Below are 24,645 nucleotides of genomic sequence, written 5' to 3' on the forward strand. Positions count from 1 at the left end.
ACTTAAAAGGGTCTCTGAATTACACAGATCTTACGATCCTCTCCAATATCCATTGATGTTTGTAATGGGAGAAGACGGCTATTATTTGACCATTCCTCAAGAAGGTACTGCTCGTAATAAACTGTGACCTGTATGCAATTTTATGCATTTAGATTGATGGTTAGAGATGGTTTTAATCCACTACATTACTACAGGGACTTAATTAGCCAATATATTGTCGATATGATGGCAAAAATTATTTCGGAACGATTAAATTACATATGCCGTAATCAACAGAGACTGAGGGCTGAAGAATATATTCACCTCAGAGACACTTTAAACCAAGACGCAAATGTTGAACCATCAAACATCGGTCAGCGCGTAATCTTGCCGTCTTCATTCACAGGTTCTCCGCGTTATCTACATGAAAAAAACGCAAGATGTGATGACTTATGTCCGCAACTACGGGAGACCAGACTTATTTGTTACTTTTACGTGTAACCCCGAATGGCCTGAAATTAAAGCGGAACTATTAACTGGACAGCGGTCTTTCGATCGTCATGGCATAATTTCAAGGGAATTTCATTTAAAGATGAAAAAATTCATAAAATTATTCTCAAAAGATGAAATATTCGGCAAAGTGAAATGTTACATGGCAAGTGTGGAGTGGCAGAAGCGGGGTTTACCTCACTGTCATTTGCTGTTTTGGCTAGAAAGAAAAATACAGCCGAAATTGATAGTGTCATAGTTGCAGAACTGCCCAACAAACAAAACGACCCGATATTGTACGTTATCGTGACTAAAATATGGTGCACGGTCCATGCGGAGAGCATAACTTAACAATACCATGTATGAAAAACGGTATCTGCACAAAAAAGTACCCTTGACGTTTCGTAAACGATACCCAAACCGGAGAGGATGGATATCCAGTTTATCGTCGTCGTGATGCCGAAAATAGAGGCCAGAGAAATACGTTAAATATCAGAGGAAGTACTTTCAACATTGATAATAGGTGGATTGTCCCTTATTCTCCATTATTGTGTAGGACGTTTAACGCGCACATAAATGTCGAGTACTGCCACTCAGTTCAGGCAGTTTCACTTCTATACTACGAAGTCCCGCAATACTACACATGGGCCAATAATAAATTCTCAAGAAGGAAGCGTGGTGAGGACGTTGTTGGCCATCCAGGCATAAAAAAAGATACCGCTTTAGATAGAGTCTACGGTGTACATCCATCTCAGTCAGAATGTTTTTATCTTAGGATGTTGCTACATCACGTACGCGGTCCAACCTCATTCGAGTACTTAAAAACCGTTAACGGAGTTATCAAAGAGACCTATCAAGCAGCTTGCCATGCCAGAGGTTTGTTAGAAAACGATGACCATTGGGAAAATACTTTGAGAGAAGCATCGCTTTCGCAATGTCCGATTAAAATGAGAGAGCTGTTTGTTGTCATACTTTTATTTTGTCAGCCATCGGAAACATTAAAATTATGGGACAATTTCAAAGACGATCTTTGTGAAGATATCAGACACAGAATCAGACAATAAAATCAAGACTTGGCCTTACCATATAGTGAGGACATTTATAACGAAGGTTTGATACAAATCGAAAATAAACTATTGCAATTAAATGATAAAAGCCTAAGTCATTTTGGATTACCTTCCTCAGTTCCTACAGAAAACAATGCAACATATACAATGGCAAATCACTATAATACAAATGATTTGACCTCTTTTGTCAATGAAAACCTGACAAAATTAGTCCCAGATCAATAACATGGTTTTGAGACTATAGTCGATAGCGTGAATAATAACAAAAGAAAAATTTTCTTTTTGGATGCCCCAGGTGGCACTGGAAAGACGTTCCTTGCAAATTTGATAATTGCGAAGATAAGACAATCAGGAAAGATAGCAATAGCAGTTGCTTCGTCAGGAATTGCTGCAACACTCCTAAATGATGGAAAAACTGCTCATTCTACTTTTAAACTTCCGTTATCTGTAAATCTTGAGCAACAACCTACATGTTCTATCCACAAAAATGGACCTCTTGGTAAATTACTACAAGACGCCTCATTGATTATGTGGGATGAATGCACCATGAGCCATAGAGCACATATAGAGGCCGTGTACAGAACCTTAAAAGATCTTAGAAACTCCTCTGCTCTCATGGGCGGGATTACTTTTGTATTTGCTGGAGATTTCCGACAGACACTTCCCGTCATTAACAGAAGTACGCGAGCAGATATCATCAAGGCATGCTTGAAATCGTCCCCTTTATGGACTTCGATTGAAAATTTAAAATTACGAACAAATATCTTCATGGAATCACAGATACTGATTTTCCACAACAATTGCTAAAAATTGGGGAAGGAATTTTTCCCACTCCAAATTTAAGAGAAAATTGTGACATCCTTCTGGATGAGTCACTAGGCCAGATAGACCATAATTTAGATAATTTAATAGATGCAGTTTACCCTGACGTGAAGAATTTGCACGAAAAGGACTATCATTGGTTGTGTTCGAGGGCAATAGTGTCACCTAGGAAAGATACTGTCAACGAAATAAACAATATGATTTTACAAAAAGTTTCTGGCCGAATAAAAATCTACAGATCGATCGACACCGTCACGAACATTGAAGACGCAGTGCATTATCCACAGGAATTTTTAAATTCACTGAATCCTTCTGGACTGCCACCACACGAATTGACGTTAAAAATCGGAATTCCAATCATGCTTTTGAGAAATTTAAGCCCTCCGAGTATGTGTAATGGAACAAGACTGCTTACTAAGGAATTAAAGGACAATTTAATTGTAGCGACCATTATTACCGGCCCGGCAGCTGGTCAGCTAGCTCATATTCCGAGGATACCGATGATCCCAACTGATCTGCCAATCCCGTTTAAACGGGTTCAATTTCCGGTGAAAATATCTTTCGCGTTGAGTATTAACAAGTCCCAAGGTCAAACCTTCGAATTATTAGGGATCGACCTACGAAAGGAATGTTTTACTCATGGCCAACTGTATGTGGGCCTATCACGAGTTGGATCTGCTGATGATCAATTTATTTTGCTGCCACAAAATAAAACAACATCAAATATCGTTTACAGAGAAGCTCCAACCCAATAAATTTAATTGATATATGATTGAATATAATTTTATTTTATTTTATTTTCAATATATGATTAATAAAAATGTTTCTATAATATAATTTATTTTCATTCGATACATGTTATTATGTTTTACAACAATAATAAAAATGTAAATTGTATTTGACTTGCAATTCTTTTCACATATATATATATGTCTATGGCATTAAAAGTTACGTTTTACGAGAAATGTATTATTTAATGTATCATCTCACAATGTTCTGTTATGTTACATGTTACATCCAAAAAGATTTAAAAAATCACAAATTTTTAAGGGCAACGAAGTGCACGGGATCAGCTAATAATATATATATATATAAAAACAAAGTGAACATACTATTAATTAGTAAGTGATAACAATTTCAAATTAACTCTGTTTGTTCTAGCACAATGCGAATTAAACATTTTTAAAATAAGAAGTCGATATAGTCGGTGTTCTTGTTTCAAAGAGACAACGCTCTTGGAAAAGGGGGGGGGGGGTAAAGGTTATAGTTTGTGCAGTAAGACGGTAAGACGGTATATAAAAAAGAGAAACTTAGAGGCTATTGTTAGAAGGAACATTAATAGCCTTAAAAGAATAGAATTAGGAGAGAAGGAAAATTGACATATCCCTTGAGAGGAGCGCTACCCATATTATACTTACATTTGTTGTCTCCGTCTTACATACTCACGACATAGGAAATTGTCGTTCACTAGTTTCAGTAGTGTGATGTTAGTTTTGATACTACAGTGAATTGACCTATTATACAACTTTTAGGTAAGAACATGATCTGTGCTTAAGCCTTGATTTTAACCTAAACTAACCTAACCTAACCTAACCTAACCTTGATTTTTTGAAATTTTCATTTTCAAGCAAGATATGGGTATGTGAAATATCAAAAATTAAAAATGCTCATATCTCGCTTGAAAATTAAAATATCGAATAAAAACCAACGCTTAAGCGCAGATATGTTAGTTTCTAAAAAATCGATAATAGATAAAATCACTCTAATATCAAAACTAACAGCACACTATTGAAACTAGTAAACGAAAATTCACTATGTCTCACGTGTGTAAGGCGGTGACAACAAATGCATGGGTAGCATCCTATCAACTCGTTTATATAAAATATAGATATAACTATATATAAGTTATAATATCCAATAGTTTGTGAATTAATAAAAATGGTTTGAATAATTAAGTTTTATCTGATTGGATTGTAATATTATGGTATTCTATCGGTGTATTAAGTTTATAAGATATATATTTCAAAAAAGGACTCTGGGCACGTTCGATACTGTCAATACCTGATTTAGTGTATGGACACCATAATACCATATTACTATGTTAGGGATAAAATGCCGGGAAAATACGGGAAAATTTCGGAAAACCCTGGTTTTTTCTGAGCTTTGGAAAATATGGAAAAATTGAAGAATATTAAAATAATACATTTCCAAAAAAACTAAAGTTTTCAGAAAATTGAAAAAGCAGAATTTTTGGAATATTATAAAATTGTATTTACGTTTAAAAATTAATATCATCTATAAGTATAAAATAGGTATAAATACATTTTTTTCTTTATTACGTATCGTCACACATTTAATAAGGACATATAAATTATAATATAATCATTTAAGTTAGTAACAAGTTACATCATAATATTATGTCGAATACATTCTGTACATTATTGATACTCGTATTTTCTAACAAGCGTCTACGCTGTCGAAGTCCTATCAGCAATCGTCATCAGTCATTACGATCTATTTTGCGTTCGAGAATCTTCCTTATCCCTAGGCTAGCCGCCTCAATTTTGTCACTACCAGCCGTATCACCGCTGAGTTGAAAACTCAAAACCAGTGTCCGTTACCCAACCAGTGTTACGTCCGGGTTACGTCCGGGTCCCGTAATCCTGTACACGATGTGTATGATCGACGTAAAAGTGCGTGGTTTTGTTATTTGGCCGTAGCATGTGACTTATCGGCCGTATTTTCTTTTATCGATGTACACTTCGACCGTTTGTCAAACTCAACAAGTCGCCCATCGCCTAGCTCAGGGGTCGGCAACCTTTTTTGACGGAAGAGCCAAAAGTTACAATATACAAAGTTATCCAGATTTTAAAGAGCCACTAAACATTTTCGTAATTTTTTTAATATAATTTTATTTTTAAATTTTAATAGACATAATAATACTAAAATTAATTATAATAATATAAAAAATTTATAATAAAAAAAACAGTTTTTAATTTACGTTATTTGAAGATTGCGTCCAGTTACTTAGCATGGAACTTGACTGCTGTTTTGTTTTTTTAAGCTCTTCAACAGCTTTTTTTCGTGTATCACCAATTGGATATTTACCAGCGAACTGGGTATGTTTTGTATTAAAGTGTCTCTCCAAATTTGACTTTTTATTATGCGCCAGCTTTTCCAGACAAATGAGGCAAGTCGGAAGGCCATCTGTGTTGCATATGAACGCAAAAGACTCCGTCCAATCCTGATGAAATTCTCTATTTTCTTCAGTTATTTTCCTTTTTTATTAGATGCCATGATGACGGTGAAATAATGATTTTTAAATTAAATTAAATTAAATTGTATTGTATTTTATTACATTACATGTGTACACACCTTTCAATAAATAATTTGCTTCTAAATAGTCTTCTTCTCTATAATGAAACAATGAGCGAAAAAATAAAATATAGTGACGATACAGCCAAAAACCAGAAAATTAAATTAAATTAAATTAACACGCACATGCAACGTATCATCTGCGCTGTACGACTGACACTGACTGACAGATGTCAATTCGTCGAACAAAATAAGTCGTAAAATGATATCGTATTATTTTGGACTTTGTTCACGTTGTTAACTTCTCGTGACGGCGTATGACTAATTAGTTGTAGATAGCGTCGCGATTTTATTATACTCTATAATAAACATTTTACAACGATAGAGTATAGACTGTACTCCATGCGGGCCCTATCAAATTATTTTTGTTATGTATTATTTCATATTTCCAAAAGCAACAAATATAATATACTTTTTTTATATCATAAAATATTGTTTTTGAACATAAAATATTAAATTTTGTGTATGTAGCTGGAGAGCCGCAACTTTAGACCGAAAGAGCCATATGTGGATCGCGAGCCTCAGGTTGCCGACCCCTGGCCTAACTGTATCACGTGTACGGGATATCGGCTTTCGATCGCCATTTTCGCGGGTTGCGTCGCCTTTCTTTGCGTTGAAGTTTCCACGACGTGTGTTTCTAAACGTAGTTACACAATTGTTCCGTAAAACGTATCACTCAATTTCCGGTCTCTATATTATTTAAAGTTTTCTATTGTGGTGAGGTCCGCTAGACCGTCATTTTAAATGTTGTCAGGATCAATAACGATTAAACAATAAATAATGAATAATTAACAATTGCATAACTTAAAAAATTGCACACATTCAATTAATAATTTAAGTCGACGTGTTTAATACATGATTTAATGAATGCGATTGGTGTCGTGCAAAGTCGATCAACAAAAATGAATATCACACACATACAAATCGTTAGTTGTTCTAACTCCAAATTCAGTAGTTTATGTCCAATACATTTGAGCATCGATTTTGACTTAAAATTTCTAAAAATATACTGTCAAGACAAAATATACATTTTAATGTTATATCAAGATATAATAAAGTAATGAGATCAACTTTCATAATGTTGTAAATTGAATTTTTAAATTAATTTCAAATTGAAACTACGTTAGTACGGTGTAGTTGAAATAACCCCAAAGTACGGAACAATAGTTATTACTTATTGCTTATTATCAATTATAATAATAAAAATAATTCGACCCCCACCCCCCACCCCCCGAGGAATTCGAACCCTAACCCCTAGATTCATACATCGTGATAAAATATACCAATTAGGTAAAGGAATTTTGTAAACTAATGTAGGTACCTACTTAAATATTTCGCCCACTGTGTTTGTGGAGAAAAATAAAAACCTTCGTGCATTCAAATACTAAGGATACGGGCAGGGCTCAGGGGATTACTTATTATTATTATTATTATTTTTATAACTTTTTAAAACTAAGACTTAGACGTTTAGAACAGCCCCCCCACCTCATAAGTAAGCTCCTCAATCCTCATTATGCTTTGTATAATTATTTGTTAATACTTGCATTTGGATAATTGGTGTACTCACGGGAGGGAGGGGTCATGAGGTTTAACCCTCCCCCCAAATTATCCGTATATTTCCAGGTGCGTTTTTTGTGCTCCGATAGCCACCTTACATATGTTCCTAGAAATTATCCACAACTCCTACCCATCCCATTTAAAAATTCCTGAGATCACCACAGTTTAAGACGAAAGAAAAAAGGATAAAAATAACACTCCGAACGGTAAATTTTAACAATATTTTGGTGTAGAAACAACAACAAAGTTAGTGACCAAGCTCATGTTTTAAAACAACATACTCTATTTTTTCAATTCATCTACTGGTATTATATTATATTGAATATCTACAACAGATTTTGGGTGTAATTATGAATTATTATCATTTCTTAACACTATGCCTTGAGTCAGCGTATTATTATGGTTGATATAAATTATTACTATGCAGTTGATTTCTAATATATATGATCATTGTAGTTTGAAGTTAAATTAACATCTTTAATACTATATGTCACGACTGTGGTGGTGCCAATCACTACAATTTCACATTACTACACAATAGATAGGTAATCTATACTGTGTTATCTTGTACAACTTACCCATTAAACTGTATGTTAATTAATTATTTATATAGGCGTATGATTAAACAAAACTTATTTAAACTAAAGAATGTAGATCGACTTCTATATTATTTTTTATATACGCAGTAATAATTTTAAAATATTAATTTATGATTTTCGGGCTTACGTTTTAACTCTGAAATTATAAGATAATTTATCACATAGTTAAAAGTTATATTATTATAAATTATTAGGTATACACATATTAAAGGTAAAATTTCACATAGTTACAATAAGCACGTTTTTTTCTTGTTGTTTTATATATAATATGTATTATGATTTATATTTATTACTTATAACTTTTAAGTATATATAATTCTATATAATAAATAAATATATTCTGATGCCATCATACAACGCATTACAACACATAAAAAGTACAATGACACAAGTTCTCGTTCTAGAGGTGAAGGCACACTGTAATAGCAGTTAAATAATGAATTTAACCCTTCTTCATTAAAAGTATCAATAGAACATATTTTTGTTCTCTTGAGTTTTAAAAACCGATCGCTTGTTAAATTGGCTCAATTTATACTCTACCAAATATAGGTAATTTAATTATGAATTATATACTAACTATATTGATGAAATATATATTTCAAAGGGGCATTAGATGTTACACGTCGCCACGCAATCACCCATTCTCAGCCACCGCATCAGATGTATCACATCTTCGAAGATAAGAATAAATGCGAATATAGGAAACATTTTCATCTTACAATTTTGGTTAATTTTTTTTTTTATTTGGTTGGTACTGGTCGTATGAACTTTAAACTCTCCACCATAATAATAACGTATATTATTTTCTATACACAAATACATTTCAAAAGTATTTAGACTAACGATTAATGGTAAACTATTTGCATAGATATATATTATAACTCAAATCAAATCACATTATTTTAAGGTATCTTGAATACATATAATATTATTTTGGATTATTTAAGATTTATAAAATTTGATTTATTTTAGTTTACTCACCGAGATCCTTACAAAAAATTTCTGGTGTTACGAGTTTGTCATCTGTACATAAACAAATTAAAAAAAAAGCACGGGTATTCAGTTCGGTTACTTTTTTGACTTGTTACATTATAAACAAAAATGCATAGTTATATACAACCACAGCTGTATAATACAATGACTGAGGTAAATATAATGATAATGATACTTACTTAAATTATAATGATACTTACCGATAATTTGTAAGTTACGGTTATCATTGAAGAAATCATGTGCATTTTCTAGAATGTTTAATATTTTATCATTATTTATATTGATAACATTTGTACCTACTACTTAGCATTCAAAATTATTATATATTATTTTTGGTTGCACAAATTGATTAATGGTATAATATAGGTACCTAATACATTATTTATTATACAGATAAGTCAAGTCACCAACAAATAAATATTTATAATAAAATTCTTTTTATTCTTTTATATTATTTATGATAATGCTTATAAGGTTTATTAATTATTAGTTGTTGAGAAGTAGAATTTACTTATTGGAACGCTGCTTTCTCTAGTCTGATGTGATGAGAAAGGTGCTTCTGGGATTCATTTAGAATAATTTTCTCACACACTTTCAAGAGTAAGGAAAGCTGCAGTTCTATAAGTGCAACTGTCCGTTTTAAGAGGGTGTTTACCTGGTTTAGAGATATAAATTATTTTGGCTCTATTCCATACTGCTGAGAAATAGCAAAGCCATTTAGGATTTTGATTAAGGCCAGAGTCATGTTTTAATTAGTAGACATAAAGCCATGTTTGATGTTTGGCTTTTTTCTTTGGAAGCTTGGAGAGGAGTTTCATGATGAAGCCAAAATGTATATGCATATTGCGGCTAGTGGCATCAGTAGAATTGGACCACGGGGTCGCTTTACTGTAGTTAATGATTTTACGAAGATCTAGGTCCCGGATTTGGGGTGAATAGAAGTCGAGGGAGACAGTTAATAATTCAACCTTGTCGATCTTTGAATTGCTGGGTCGCTACTTAGCTGTCACCCATGGCGAAGAAATTTTTTATATTTGATGTCATAATGAATAGGAGGTAGGGGTAGGCACTTGGCTGAGCAACTAGATTTCATTGCTGAAAAATTAGTTTGTTCTGCAGTGTGGACGATTGAAGTGGAAGAGTCGATAGCGTGGTCGATGGATCATTAGTTCTGAAGGCCGAGAGGAGGCTATAGAGAGCAATGTCAAGCACGTCAGGCCAGTATGAACGGATGTAGGGTTGGTATGTCGGAATGGGTACGGCAGTCCCACCATGATCTGGAGAGCCTCTGATGGTTGGTAGATCGGTCCTTTGAGTGTCTAGGAGTGTCACTGCCATGTATTTAGAATAAAAGGGTAGTTTTTAAGTTTCCCTTTAAGTGGATGCGTCAGATAATTGCGTCAATTTATTTTCAATTGCGTATTGACGTTTACCTCTCCATCATAATATGCAGTGTATGCCCGGCACCTATCTGGTGCAACATAATATAATAAATCAAACTGCATAATATTGATTAGTCTGGTCAATAAATTAATATTAGTTCTTCATTATCAAACTGTCATAAGCACACATAAAAAAGGAATAAGAATTATTATGCATACATAATATATGGGAGCAAGTATTAGAATATATTGATATTATAGGTCAAAGAGAAAAAGCTAAGAAGTTTTTTTGTTAACACATAGTAAACCATAATAAGTAGGTACATAGGTAATTCATTAAAACAATTTATTTGTGAAACCTCACTGCTTGTTTTTTCAATTTTGTACTTTTCCTTCACATATTTTTCAAATTCTTCAAAACTTGCTGAGATCATCATCCGCACGCATAAATTACCGCAAAATGCATGAAATAAAAATTAGTTGTAAATATATTATTATAGATGCTATTACGGACTACGGTAACTCCATAGCAGGTGATTTTTCTATATTATATTCTTAATATATATTTCAATTGAATCCCGGATAAAAACCCAATGGAAAAGAACCATTATATAATGATTATATAATCAGAGAATTATTATAACCACAGAATATAATATACAATATATTTGCTGGTTTTTCAATATTATAATAATTGTATATAAATTAATTATACATTAAAATATTAGATATACAATAAATTAATATATTTATTTTGTCCAATTTATTACTAAGATATTTATTTATTTATTCCAATTTACATAGGTTGTTATAGTGACCAGGTGGAATTAGATCACTGTATCCCGAAAGGCCACTCTGTAATGTCCCAGAGCAATATCTTTATTGGCGCCTTGAAAACCCAATCGGAAACCCAACGGATTAAGCCATTAACTATAGAGGGTAGGCAATCTAATATATACTACGTTAAGGATAGAAGGTTTACAGCAGCAGCAGCCAGAGGTAAAGAGAAACGTCGAACTGGACGACATGAGTGGCCTCTCACACACTCAGGGGTGTTGGCGGACTTACGCGTAACGGGCCGACACACCTCCAATGTTGGACATGAAATTATCGTCCAACCAAGGTTCTCAGCGATAACTGGCAATCGACACAATGTCAACGGTGCCTCGGAAACGAGACCTTGAATGGTACCCATAGATTCACGAATACCTTATTCTAGTATTTTAATTGGGTTAATTGTTAAAACATTTCTGGAATGAAAGGCTATATCCTTTATATTGATGCCACATAGACATTCTATGATGCCTTACATTTATGTATTTTTATTTTGTCATATGTTCTATTTGTCTTATATAAGGAATCGAATTTCCCTAGATGGTTTTTTTAAAAAACTTCAGGATATTATTATAATGAAAAAGACACTGACCTGCCCCACTTCTCAATATACAACGCTCCGTCGCCGGACCAAAGCCAAGCTCCGTCACAGACTCAACGGTCTCTTTCTCGACAACCGGTGACCTGTCTACACGTCTTTCTCGACAACCAGTGACCTGTCTACACGTTCTTTTAAGACAACCGGCCACCTGTCTACGCGTCTTTTTCGAACTAAACCCGGTTCCTCGCAGTGAAAACACCGCCATGATGGGCTAAGGGCAACGATGGGCCACTGGTGGCCAAGATAAAACCAAGCATGGGACGTCACAAACCGTCGGTCGTTGTAGTAATATGTCCTCTCCCTGTCCCCCCTTTACACGTGTTCCCCTTCGGTTGTGGGTAGTATTCTCTTACTGTAAAAACGACCAGATTCTTACATGTTTTATAAATTAAATACCTACTACACAATAAATTATACTCCTGTTCTTCGGATTTTTATCTTAAAATCATAAGCTGATAGAAGGGCTGATAATAATCTTTTGTTTCTGCCTAAGCTTATAAATTCCATTAGAGATGATGCAGTGTTATAAATTAATATTATAGATGAGGAGTGGGTGGGAGGGAGAGTGCGTTATCCGATAATACGCTCATCGGATTAGACTATATGATGATAATGATAAAATGCATTTAAATGTTTTATTTTATAAAAAAAACATATGATAATTTACATACTTTTAATAAATAGATTATTATCACGTCTTTCGTACTTACCAAATTGCTTTGCATAACAGTAGTTTTTAAATCTGTAGATGTCTATATATTATATTAAATATAAAAAGTTTATAATTAATCAGCATGTGATTCATTTAATGTACAAATTCGATACTAATAAGTTTAATTGATTGTTTGGATACAATCATTATAAAATAGTTTTACCTATTTTATCCAGATTAAATAAAAAAAGTTGTTAATATGTTTATCAGACGACATTTTGTTATAAAAAATAGCCAAAACGTAAGTTTTTTGTTATCATAAAACTATTGGTACATACCCGTAAATCCATATTCCTTTAATTCGTCTGTTAAAAAATATTTTATTAGTAAAATTAAAATTTAATTTTCTTGATTTTTAATCAAGGAGCATGGATATTTCTAATTAGAATGAACAATTTAATTTTGAATAATCCAATAGTTGGTGATAAATAATAAAATAATAAATATCTAACTTAGTAATAATCGGTAGGTAGGAAGGTAATTTAGTTAGCTTTAGTATAAGATATTGATGACTAATGATATAGATCCGATGTCATTCTCAAGCCGGTGCAGCGTACCTACTTATGATTTTGCTGCCCTGACTACACCGTACCTAACCTAACCTAACCGTTTAATGCTCTCTTCCCCCTCCCTCCAACTGGTTTTTTATAGTATACATTTTTCTCATCCATAAAAAAACTTACAAAACACATGTCATAATATGATAACAGGTAGTATCATTTAGTATAAAAATCTATCGAGTGCCCGTGATAAAAAAAAATAATCAAAGCAAATTGTATTATGTATTAATTTCTTGAGTTTCAGCACAGACTTAATCATTACCAGGTTGTGGTCACTGTCAATATCGCAATAAAGATTTAAATAATACATTTATTCAAATGATGCTATATCATGGTTATGTTGAGTAAATAAATTGTAAATTGTATTATATTATACTGTTATGGATTTTACACAAGACGATTAAAATAAAGCGTATGCGCCAATTGAATACTAAAATAATTAATGTATTTATTATAGAATTGGTAGTTAAACATTATAAATATAGCTACACATTTTTGATATATTCAAAATCTGTGCAAAATTCAACCTCTGGGATGTAACATAGAGATCCCATTGAGTCATGAGAGGTTGTGTTTTTGTGCTTAATGACCACCCAGAGATGTTACTGGCACGCTTAATGCTCAGTCTCGCGAAGTTACTGCATGCGATGTCGCATTGTAACCATAGGCGCAAATAGGGTGGGGCTTGGGGGGCTAAGCCCCCCCTGATTCCATCTAAGCCCCCCTAATATTTACTCTTATATTAAAATTTAATGTACCTATTAATAATCAAATGTTGTTTTCGATTACTAACTATGACTGTAAAAGTGTAGAATATGGTCAATATAATTTTTTTTTTTACATTTTAATTATAGATTAATTGATTTATGAAACATTAGGAACATAAATATCGCGCGATATTTCGAAAACAGTCATGTGCATCATGACTTTATCGCACGGTTAACATGTCGCGCGTTAAAATGTGTTCCTAGACTTATAAATATACGAGTATATTATACGGGTTAGCTGGTAAACAGCTAGCGGGTTTTCCAGCGATTATCAAGCATATTGTCGACATAACGTCATAGCTTATTTTATTATTATTTATTAGTTCATGATTATTACTATTATTAGACATTAGTTATAAGTTTATTGCTGTCTTGTCAGTTGTTATTACTTATTACTTATTGGCACATTTTCTCAACGTATCTAGTCTGTACCATAGAAAATTATGTTATAATATGTTTGTACGGACTGTACGCACTATTGTCTATTTCTATTAGTATTCAGTCTTCAGTGGACAGTTGACAGTTTGTCTAGTTTGTCAGTATAACACTATACTTATAGTATTTATATTAATATAACATTGTAACTATAATAGCCAGTGTCAGTGTTAATGTTAATTTTAAAAACGTTTGTTATAAACAAGTTACTTCATATTATAACATTAAAAACGATTTGAATCATGGATAAGAAATCAGTATTTAGCATTTTTAATATAAAAAAATTGTATCAAGTACTCCTACTGAAAAAGATATCAAAGAAGACAATGATGGTATTCTACAGTCATCGTCCAGAGTTATAAGTACCTAGCATTCTTTAACATTTTTAATTTTTTTTTATTTAAATTAACATTTCACATTTTGAAAGGTTGATTCATTTGGATCTGGAAGCGTTACAACGTTACTAGAAGAAAATGCAAATCTACTATCAAACTCACAGACCTGCACAGATCCACAAATTAATAGTTTTCAGTCAAATACCAGGGTAAATGATTTAGGTGATATCGATTCAGGTCCTGCTAAACCTATATTAGAAGTAAGTTTTACAATTTAATTATATACCTAGTTATTATTAGTTTGATGCTAAATTGTGCAGTACAATAATTAGATATTTTAGGCTGTATTTATTTGTATTTTTTATTTTATTTTAAAATATTAAAATAATAAATATAATAGTATATTACCTACCTATAAAATATACATTATAGTGTTTCTAATATATTTCTAATATATCTTCTAACATAGAATTTGTAGCACAAGTTTTAAAACTAATGATTATTAAATAATTATCAATAATTTTATTCTTCTGTATAGAAATACCCTCAGACACAATTTGGTTCACAAAAAAGAGGTTTTTCTCCTACAGTATATACTCGTTTTGATTGGATAGAGTATAGTGTGGTTGAGGACGCTATATTTTGCTATCCTTGTAGAATTTTTGGGTGTAGAACTGTAGCTAAAATGGAATTTTCAACTAAAGGATTTAGAAATTGCAAAAAAGTAAGTGTTTAATGACTATTCTTAAACTATTTTGATACATATATACATACGTGTATATATATGTTCATTTTTGTAGATTATTTATTTATATAAACATACTAAATATTAATTTTGTAGATTTTTGGCTCTAGAGGAATAGGATTGAAATATACTAAATCAAAGTTGGAGTTGTATTCTAGTTGTCAGTACCATTTGACTTGTATGACAAAGTGGCATGCACATATCCAATCTAAAACTACTGGTTCTGTTCATACATTAGTTACAAATGCACACCGTGATAAAATATTAGAAAATAGAGATTACATGCTAACATTAATTGATATCATATTATTTTTGGCACATCAAGGAGTAGCATTTAGAGGTCATATTGAAAATGAAACATCTTTAAATCAAGGTGAATTGGGCGATTTTAAAACCATATATTTTTTTTATTTATAAAAGTACCTAACTAATGTTAATTAATTACATACCTATTTATATTATTTATCATGTTTACTGTAGGTAACTTAAAAGAAGCATGCAAACTAATGGCAAAGTATAATCCAACTTTTGCTTTAAATTATGCTAAACCAACAAATCATACAAGTTGGTTAATACAAAATGAAATCATTGAGATATGCGCTAAACATGTAAGGAATACTATTGTTGAAGATATAATAAGTGCTGGAATGTATAGCGTTTCGTGTGATGAAGCTCGGTAATGTCTTAATGCTAAACCAACAAATCATACAAGTTGGTTAATACAAAATGAAATCATTGAGATATGCGCTAAACATGTAAGGAATACTATTGTTGAAGATATAATAAGTGCTGGAATGTATAGCGTTTCGTGTGATGAAGCTCGGTAATGTCTTAATGCTAAACCAACAAATCATACAAGTTGGTTAATACAAAATGAAATCATTGAGATATGCGCTAAACATGTAAGGAATACTATTGTTGAAGATATAATAAGTGCTGGAATGTATAGCGTTTCGTGTGATGAAGCTCGGTAATGTCTTAATATTATATTGTTTATTTACTTAACTAGTCTTAAGCTACATTTTGATAATTGTTTTATAAAAAAAAAATTCTAGATGCCACAAGGAAGAACAGTTAGCTGTGTGTGTTCGTTACCCAAAAAACCTTAAAGTAGTGGAACGATTTGTTGGATTTTTAGATGTATCTCAAAGTCAAAATGCTGACAGTTTAATTGGTGTTCTATTACAGTTTTTAAATTCTTTGAACTTGAACAAAATTAATATAATAGGTCAATCATATGACGGTGCTAGCGTGATGTCGGGTCATACTGGTGGAGTTCAGGCTAAGCTTAAAGAAATACGTCCTCAAGCTATTTATGTACACTGTATGGCACACAAATTAAACCTTGTGGTCATTGATATGTGTAAACATTTAAAGGTGAGATCAAATATATTTATAAATGTAACAAATGTATGCATATTTATTTCAGTTATGGAGTATTAAATTCTGTGCTTTAATAAAAATTATATGACATCAAGTATTTTAAAATTTAATTTTAGGACGCACGGAATTTATTTAATGGCTTGGAAGCGTTGTCTGTTCATTTTAGTCAACCTACGAAAAATAAAAAAATGACTGACATTCAAGAAAATCTAGGAGTTAAAAAAACAAAAATCCCACAGTTATCAGATACTCGATGGGTCTGCCGTTATAAGAGTTGTAACTCAGTCATCGCAAATTTTAAACCTATTCTATATATTCTTGATGAAGAAATAGAATTACAAAAAGATAAAGATGTTGCCCAAGCAATAGGTCTTCAGTCTACAATAAAAAATGGGAAATTTGTGGTATATTTGTTTGTTCTTAATGATGTTTTAAAAATTATTAATATTCTAAGTACTCAATTGCAATCAAAGTCTACAACTCTTGGAAAATCTAGTTCATTAGTATGTGGTGTGATTGATACTCTGAAAAATAACCGTTCAGATGTATATTTTGATAATCTGTGGAATGATATTACTATAATTTGTGAAGAACATGAAGTGTCTTTGGATATTCCTTCACAAGGTGTGTTATTATAATAATACCTATTAAAATAAAATAAATTTATGATTCAAATTATTGATATAATTTTAATTAATTCAGGTGGCTCTAAACGTCGTAGAAGGGAACCTACATATTTACAACAGTATGCTGTACTATCAACTACTTCGGCAGAAGAAGACCGTGTTAATGATGTACTAATGGGTACTTCAATAGTTAAAAATTATTGGAAAATGCATTGTTTTTATCCTATACTTGATACTATTATTGTCAATATGGAAAAACGGTTTTCACCAGAAAGTATGAAAATAGCCCAATCTGTAGACAACTTTTTAAAATTGAACTTTAATGAAAGTTTACAATTCATTAATCATTATAAGGTAATATGAGAATTATTAGAAGTATTTATTTTTATAAACACTAAATCTAATATTAATTTATAATGTATTTATGTTAATAAATTGTGCTAAACAATGTTATTGAATGTTCGAATCTACTTTTTATTTACCGTATACTTTTGAAAATTAATTTGTAAATAATAACTTTTAGGATTTATTCGGTGTTTCCAAAGATTCTTTAAGATCAGAAATGATGGTTATCAAAAATGTCTTGAAAGTTAATGTTGATTTGGAAGTTCTGCAAAATCACTTAAATTCATTGAATAGCAAACAAATCTTTCCAAATTATTATAAATTATTTAATGTAGCAATAACTTTGCCAATCAATTCCGCTACTTGTGAAAGGTCATTTTCCGCAATGAGGAGGTTGAAAACATGGATGCGATCAACGATGCTCCAAGAAAGATTAAGCAGTTTAGGGATAATTAATATTGAAAAAGATATCAATATTGATAGCGTCTCAGTTTTAAATGACTTTGCCAAATCCAACAGAAGAATAAATTTAATATTGTAACCAATTATCTAGTTAATAATAAATATAATATGTGCATTAATAAGTAATCATTTTATACTAGTAGCTAATAAAAAAAAAGAAATAGTAATGTTTTTATTTGGTGTGGAAGGGGGGGGGGGGGGGGGGGTGGGGAATTTTTGTTGAATATATTAAAGGGCTTGAGCCCCTGCCAATGTAACTCCCTATTTGCGCCTATGATTGTAACTTCCATATGCAATCCGGTTGAGATTTATGGGACTACCCATTTTCATCGCACTCACTTCGCATAGAGAGCACATGCAAAGTGAATATCCAAAAAAAAAAAAGTAATAACAGCTAAGAAATACCAGTTTCAGCAGATTTGAACCTGACACCCCTAAATTACTTGAACTACGCCTAACCTACTGGGAGACGCTACTGGGATACTATTTCAATTGTATTGTAGTGTATTTAGAGTAAAATAATCGTTTTTTTGTGATGTATATGCGACTTCTCAGATAGATAAATGATTAAAAATGAAACCATAATATAACTTCTATATAAAGTCATACAAGTATTATCTCAGGGATTTTTTACCGTGAGTTCTTTGGGACATCAACAATTAATTATAATTATATGCAGTCTATTTGACGGTACATAGAAGTTCAAATGTACACTTACATTTTATATCACTTGGGGACCTAGCAAAGATGTGAACCTCGCGTTATTGCACATAAGGGACTGACTATCCTTGTCTATTGTCGCGACGGTGCCCCGTGTCACATACAAAAACTCTTATTCAGCTGATCCTACGGTCGCAGCGTCGTACAACACACTCTGTGTTTTGTAATTAAAACGAAATGCGATATCACATAAAAATAATATTTATATAATATTCAGCTCTTAACAATACTAATAACTAATATATGTAGGTAGGTAATAAAAAGTCACTTACTACTGCACTGGACTTAACATATAAAATAACTGAATTAAATAATATAACGACATTTAAATATAACGTGTGAATTAAGAGGACGTTATACCCGCATGTGTTATCTCCGTCTTACAAGTGCGTAACATAGCAAATTTTACGCTCAGAAAAACACGTGTAGCTCCGTTAATTTAAAAATAAGAGTGAATTGACCTCTTATAAAATCTAAAGGTAAGACTATTATCTAGCCAACCTCGTGGGATTTTTAGTATATTTTCATTTTAAAGCGAGTTATGATTATTTTAAGATGTATAAAAATGTACAATTTGAAAATACTTATAACTCGCGTTAAAATGAAAATATAATAAAAAGCCCATGAGGTTGCCTAGATAATAATCTTACCTTAAGATTTTATAAGAGGTCAATTCGCTCTAATTTTTATACTAATGGAGCTACACGTGTTCTGCTGAGCGTACAATTTGCTATGTTACGCACTTGTAAGACGGAGACAACACATGTGTGTATAACGTCCTCTTAATATTAATATTACGTGCATATATTATATGTCTATCAATATTATAATATGTTTAATTAATAATTTTTGTACTCCAAAATATTTATGTCTTTTATTATTAGATCAATTTATGGCTATTGCGTATTTGCGTGTTTAAAAATGTTATAGTCAATAATAAAGAAGAATCACAAAGACACAAACTATGGCTAGGCTACAACTAACAACATTATAAAACAATCATATTCAAATTAACACACATATCACTGTAAAATAAATAAATGTATCGCTCCGCTCAGAACCTAAAATATTCTTCAAAAGTAAAAATGTGATATAAATGGATAGAGTTAAAGTTTACAACATAATAATTAATCTTCAAATAACAAATTATGCTATATTATAATTAACAATTGTGTTGTGTAAATTAATTGCAAACTGTATTAATATATTATAATATAGTAATATTAAGTATATTACCATTAGTCATCACCGCTAAATATAAAAATAATAACTCAAATAAATAAATCTAATGATATTTTCACATTAAAATGTGAAGTTTGTACAATGAAAAAATATTACGTACATATAATTTATTATATGGTTGATTAATAATTTTTGTACTCCTAATATTGATGTAGTTTATTATGAGATTAATTTATGGTTAAAAACTGTATCACAAACTATGGTTAGGTTCTACTCGTTAGAGGCATTAACATAATATATTCATATATTATACTGTTCCCTCATCTTGCCTTATTTCTGTACAAAATGTAAAACATTATATTTAACACCTCTGTATGAACACACTGTAAACATAATCTATGTGGTTGTGGCTATTCTAATAAAAAAAAAATAATGAATAAATATGATAAATAAACATAATAAATAAAAAAATATAATATAAATATAATAAATAAATATAATCATACATATAACATATTCACATTCAAGTTACCGTATAGTCCACTAAAAATTGTTTATGTTGAATATGCCCGAATTTAAAAAAAATATATCATTTCTGTCTTCAATATAAGTATATAAGTCATAAAAGAATTATTTTTTCAAAATGATTTGGATTTAATTATTTTATTTTAATGAATAATATTATGTCGCACAAAATTCATATTTGGTATTTGATACATTTATTATTAATTATAGAGGTACGTCCAGATTATAATGTATACATTATTATTTTGTTCATAATCACTTTTATAATAAATAAATGGTTATTGGTGTCATGATTCTTACTCAATATCAGTTTTATGATTATCAATTTAAATATTGTTAGTGATTACTTACCTTCAAGGGAACTATAGCATATAGTCATAAATGTCACAGTTAATGTAACTTTATAAGAAATCATATTTATTATTCAGTTAACTACAAAGAACGAGCATAGATTCGGCTTTGCAAAGAATATTATATTATTATATTCCGAATAGATACTATGTTAGAATACTTCGGTGTTTATTATATGTATAACAACTAATGACTAAGTAAACATACTGTGTGTCGTCTGTGTATGCACAATTGATATTTTTTATTTCCTATCTGACGTGTCAAGGCCTAAAATTGTGTGCAGTAGCACTCACTATGTGCAGTAGCAAATTTAAAAATGTGCAGTACTTAGTTTCGACTTTTATAAATTTTTATTCGATTAATATTCAATGTTGATAATTGAAAATTATTAATTAGGATATTGTATTCGTTTAAAATCCTAAACACTAAAAATAAAACCGACTTCACCATATTCTGGACGGCTTATAATATAATAAGTATATTAACCCAAGCTATTTCGTTTATATATGTATAGCCGTATAGGTATCAAGGACTTTTATAGAAGATTGTATTTATTAAAACTAATTATTAATAAATAGCAAAAACAATTATGCAATGAAGTTATATATTATGTGACATGTGCACTAATAGGTCTATGTTCATTATTTTAAAATAATGTGGTGTGGAATTAGGCGTGCAGTAGCAAAATATCTTAATTTTAGGCCCTGTGACGTGTTAGCTAGGTATACACGTTCGTGAAGTTGGCACACTTATATTATTCAAATTACATTTTTTTTTTATTAAATGTAACTTTATATATTTGACTAGGCCATTTTTCATATAGCTTGGGTTTTTTTTACCAGTTATAAACGTTATGAACATGCAGATGAAATCAGTTTTGCGATTTAATTTTTGCCGACTTGTGGTTATCATCACTTCTCGTAGTGTAAACAATTAAAGTTAAAGTGCAGGTCTGACAAAATATAAAATATAAATATTATTTATTATAAATTAATTTTTTTAAAGATAAGTATTTCTAAACCTTGTATTGTTTGTAATTAAATATTAACAGCTGTCTGTCTAATATTATAGTTCAGGGCATTTACTGTAAAATTATGTATAGTAATCAACATTTGTACCAATATATTATATCGACATAAATCGTTTTATTGTGATGTAGTCTGTAGGTACACTGTAGATAAAGAAAACTAGAAAATACTCTATGCTTATGTGTATTGTGTATGGATTAAATACACTTTGTGGAGAGGGGTAAGCCCCTCGTCGGTAACTCCAAGTTTAATATAAAGTGCGTAGTACGAAAGAATTATATATCCTAACCTCGAGGTGAAATATAGTGTCGATAAATAATCGAAAAATAACTGTAATCGTTTGTCGTTTGGTTGTATAGTCATTAAATCTTCTACAAAACATTTGTGGACAACCACGGACTAAGATATAATGGACTTGAAACGACATCGGGGGACGGCCACCAAAGGGTTCCACCATAGATATGAATATTGATTTCCTAATGTGTTCAGCGATACCGGTGGTTTGATTTGTCTACACATTTTGTATCTTAGTCCGTGTTTTATACAGATATGGCGTTGTAAGCTCTAGGTGCCAATTGTGACAACCCGCACTTTACCTCTTTTACATACATTCGTTGCCGTGATAAGCTGCTCGTTTTCATTCCATTATACTAAATATATAGTCCAGATATCATATTATGCTCGCCGGAGTGTAATCATAATCAAAATCGATGATACTGGTACTTTGATGACTACCGGTAAATTGGGTCCCGAAAAAAAAGTACTATAGGTAAATTGAGTCCTAAAACTAAAATGTTAGTATGTTCATTCCATTTTTTAAATTTTTATTAAAAAATCTTATGGTATACATTGTATAGATGATAAAAATTTAAACATATGTGTTTTTTATAATATTAAGTTCTAAATATATATGGTATAAAATATTATTATCATTGTATAAATATATAGGTTTATTATAATATGTTCTTCGTAAAAACTTCAGGTATTGATAAAATGATCGGCCTGAATAGGTAGGTAAGTGGGATTATAACCGGGACCCAACTTACCACTTTCAAAATATAGGTACCAAAATTCTTGCGGACCCAATTTACCTAGCCTCAGATTAATGATTGTTTGCATACTCAGTTGGTCTGGCGGTTACGGTCGTCTTCTTCCCTCGTTTTCCAGCTTATCGCTTACATACGGACGAGTTGTTGTCACTGTTTAAGATATCATCTGGATTAAAGTGAGTAGCACATATCCTTGAATTGTGGTTTAAATTCATATTTAGTGCTATTTCCCATTCATTTTTTAAAATTTTTAGGCACGCTAAATAAGGATTCATTGCGATATCCACAATCTTTGACACAATACTTTAGCATTATTCAAAAGTTGGAGATTATAATAATAAGAAAATATCAAATTCTCGTAAGATGCCTCTAGCACACATTTACAAATTAAAATTATTCAATAACAATAAAATTAAAATAATTGTAATTTTTTTTTTATTTTGGCGGCGTTTTCTCTAATCTTTATTATTTACCGGTGTCTGATAGTCTGATCACAAATCACAATAACATAGTATACTATAAGGATGATTTTCGGGTTAATTATGTATATGATAAAAAGTAATATGAAACTATATGATAAAAAATAATATGCAAAAAATAAGCAAAATAATACATGTTAAAAAAAAATTTATTAAATTATATTAATAACAATAAGGTATTCTTAATTACGAAAATTTTTGAAAACAGTTAACAACTATATTTTGCTACATGTGTTCTTGTGCCATATTTGTACGACGATCTGTTAATATATTTTGATACTTGCTAAATGAACGTTCGACGTCAACTGAAGTCACGAGATTATTTTGCAAATCAGTAATCATAGCCGGTGAAAAATTGTCTATAAGTTGAATTTTATTATTTCCATTCAAAACTTTAGCTACGTTTTTCAAAATGATGAGCCCTTTATTCTTTTGTTGAAGTTTATCAATTTTTTATTTTTATCAATTCATAAGCAATTTAATATGGGAGTTGTGCAACCAGTATATCTTAAACCATGCTCTATACAGATAGACTCTATCAGTGGATGTTGTAGATGAAAAGGATAAAGCCAGGATCACATGTGACGTGTCCAGTGCAGCAACTAGGTTTTGTGGGGCCTGGTGCAAAAAAATGTAATGTGGCCCCTGTACCTGTATAATATAGGTATTCATAGATAAAATCTTTGCTTACACATTTGTAAATTGTTTTTACGTACTACATGGCTCCTAGGAATCAGCCTTTATAACTGAACTTGTTTTTGTTACCTTGTGATTTGATTACATACTATATGTTTATATATATATAAATTTATTTACAATTAGTTTATTTACATCATTCAAATGGTCATCATTTATTAGGTATGCTATTGCACCCAGTCAAGTAGTTAAAAAATTGAATACAAACAAAATATAACAATAATACCTTATGTCCTTATATTATTTTAATTTTATTATATTATTATTAGGGAACGGATTTTAATTTAGTATAAAATTAAAAATATTTAAATATATATTTGTTTATTACTTAATAAATATTTTTTTATAAATGTATAATATATAAATATTTAAATTAAAAATAACATAGAATTATTAAATAATTAATTAAAAAATATAAAAAATACAAATCTATTCTAAATCATCATAGTCTTAGTCTTCATGTGGGAAACTGTTTGAAACAACATATGGCTTGAAATTTTCAAATGTATAGTGGCGGTGGTTCGGTCTTAACATTGCATTGTAACCG

At 30.9% G+C, this 24,645-nt stretch overlaps 3 protein-coding genes across 3 annotated transcripts; all 3 read left to right on the top strand.

Annotated features, from left to right (window-relative positions):
- Positions 1–624: 624 nt before the first annotated feature.
- On the top strand, positions 625–3,112 carry LOC132950724 (ATP-dependent DNA helicase pif1-like). The gene is made up of 4 exons (XM_061022270.1): positions 625–764; positions 1,025–1,500; positions 1,831–2,214; positions 2,316–3,112. The coding sequence occupies exons 1-4, from the start codon at positions 625–627 to the stop codon at positions 3,110–3,112; spliced, it is 1,797 nt and encodes a 598-aa protein (XP_060878253.1).
- An 11,302-nt stretch (positions 3,113–14,414) lies between these two features.
- Positions 14,415–15,932, top strand: LOC132950725 (uncharacterized). Its single transcript, XM_061022271.1, has 5 exons — positions 14,415–14,504; positions 14,600–14,767; positions 15,046–15,231; positions 15,349–15,625; positions 15,733–15,932. Exons 1-5 carry the CDS (start codon positions 14,415–14,417, stop codon positions 15,930–15,932), a joined length of 921 nt encoding a protein of 306 aa, XP_060878254.1.
- Positions 15,933–16,150: 218 nt separating this feature from the next.
- LOC132950726 (zinc finger MYM-type protein 1-like) lies at positions 16,151–18,147 on the top strand. The gene is made up of 4 exons (XM_061022272.1): positions 16,151–16,629; positions 16,752–17,259; positions 17,338–17,615; positions 17,785–18,147. Exons 1-4 carry the CDS (start codon positions 16,507–16,509, stop codon positions 18,145–18,147), a joined length of 1,272 nt encoding a protein of 423 aa, XP_060878255.1. The 5' UTR covers positions 16,151–16,506.
- Positions 18,148–24,645: the final 6,498 nt, after the last annotated feature.

This window comes from Metopolophium dirhodum, chromosome 8, assembly GCF_019925205.1.
Source record: "Metopolophium dirhodum isolate CAU chromosome 8, ASM1992520v1, whole genome shotgun sequence".
Lineage (NCBI taxonomy): Eukaryota > Metazoa > Arthropoda > Insecta > Hemiptera > Aphididae > Metopolophium > Metopolophium dirhodum.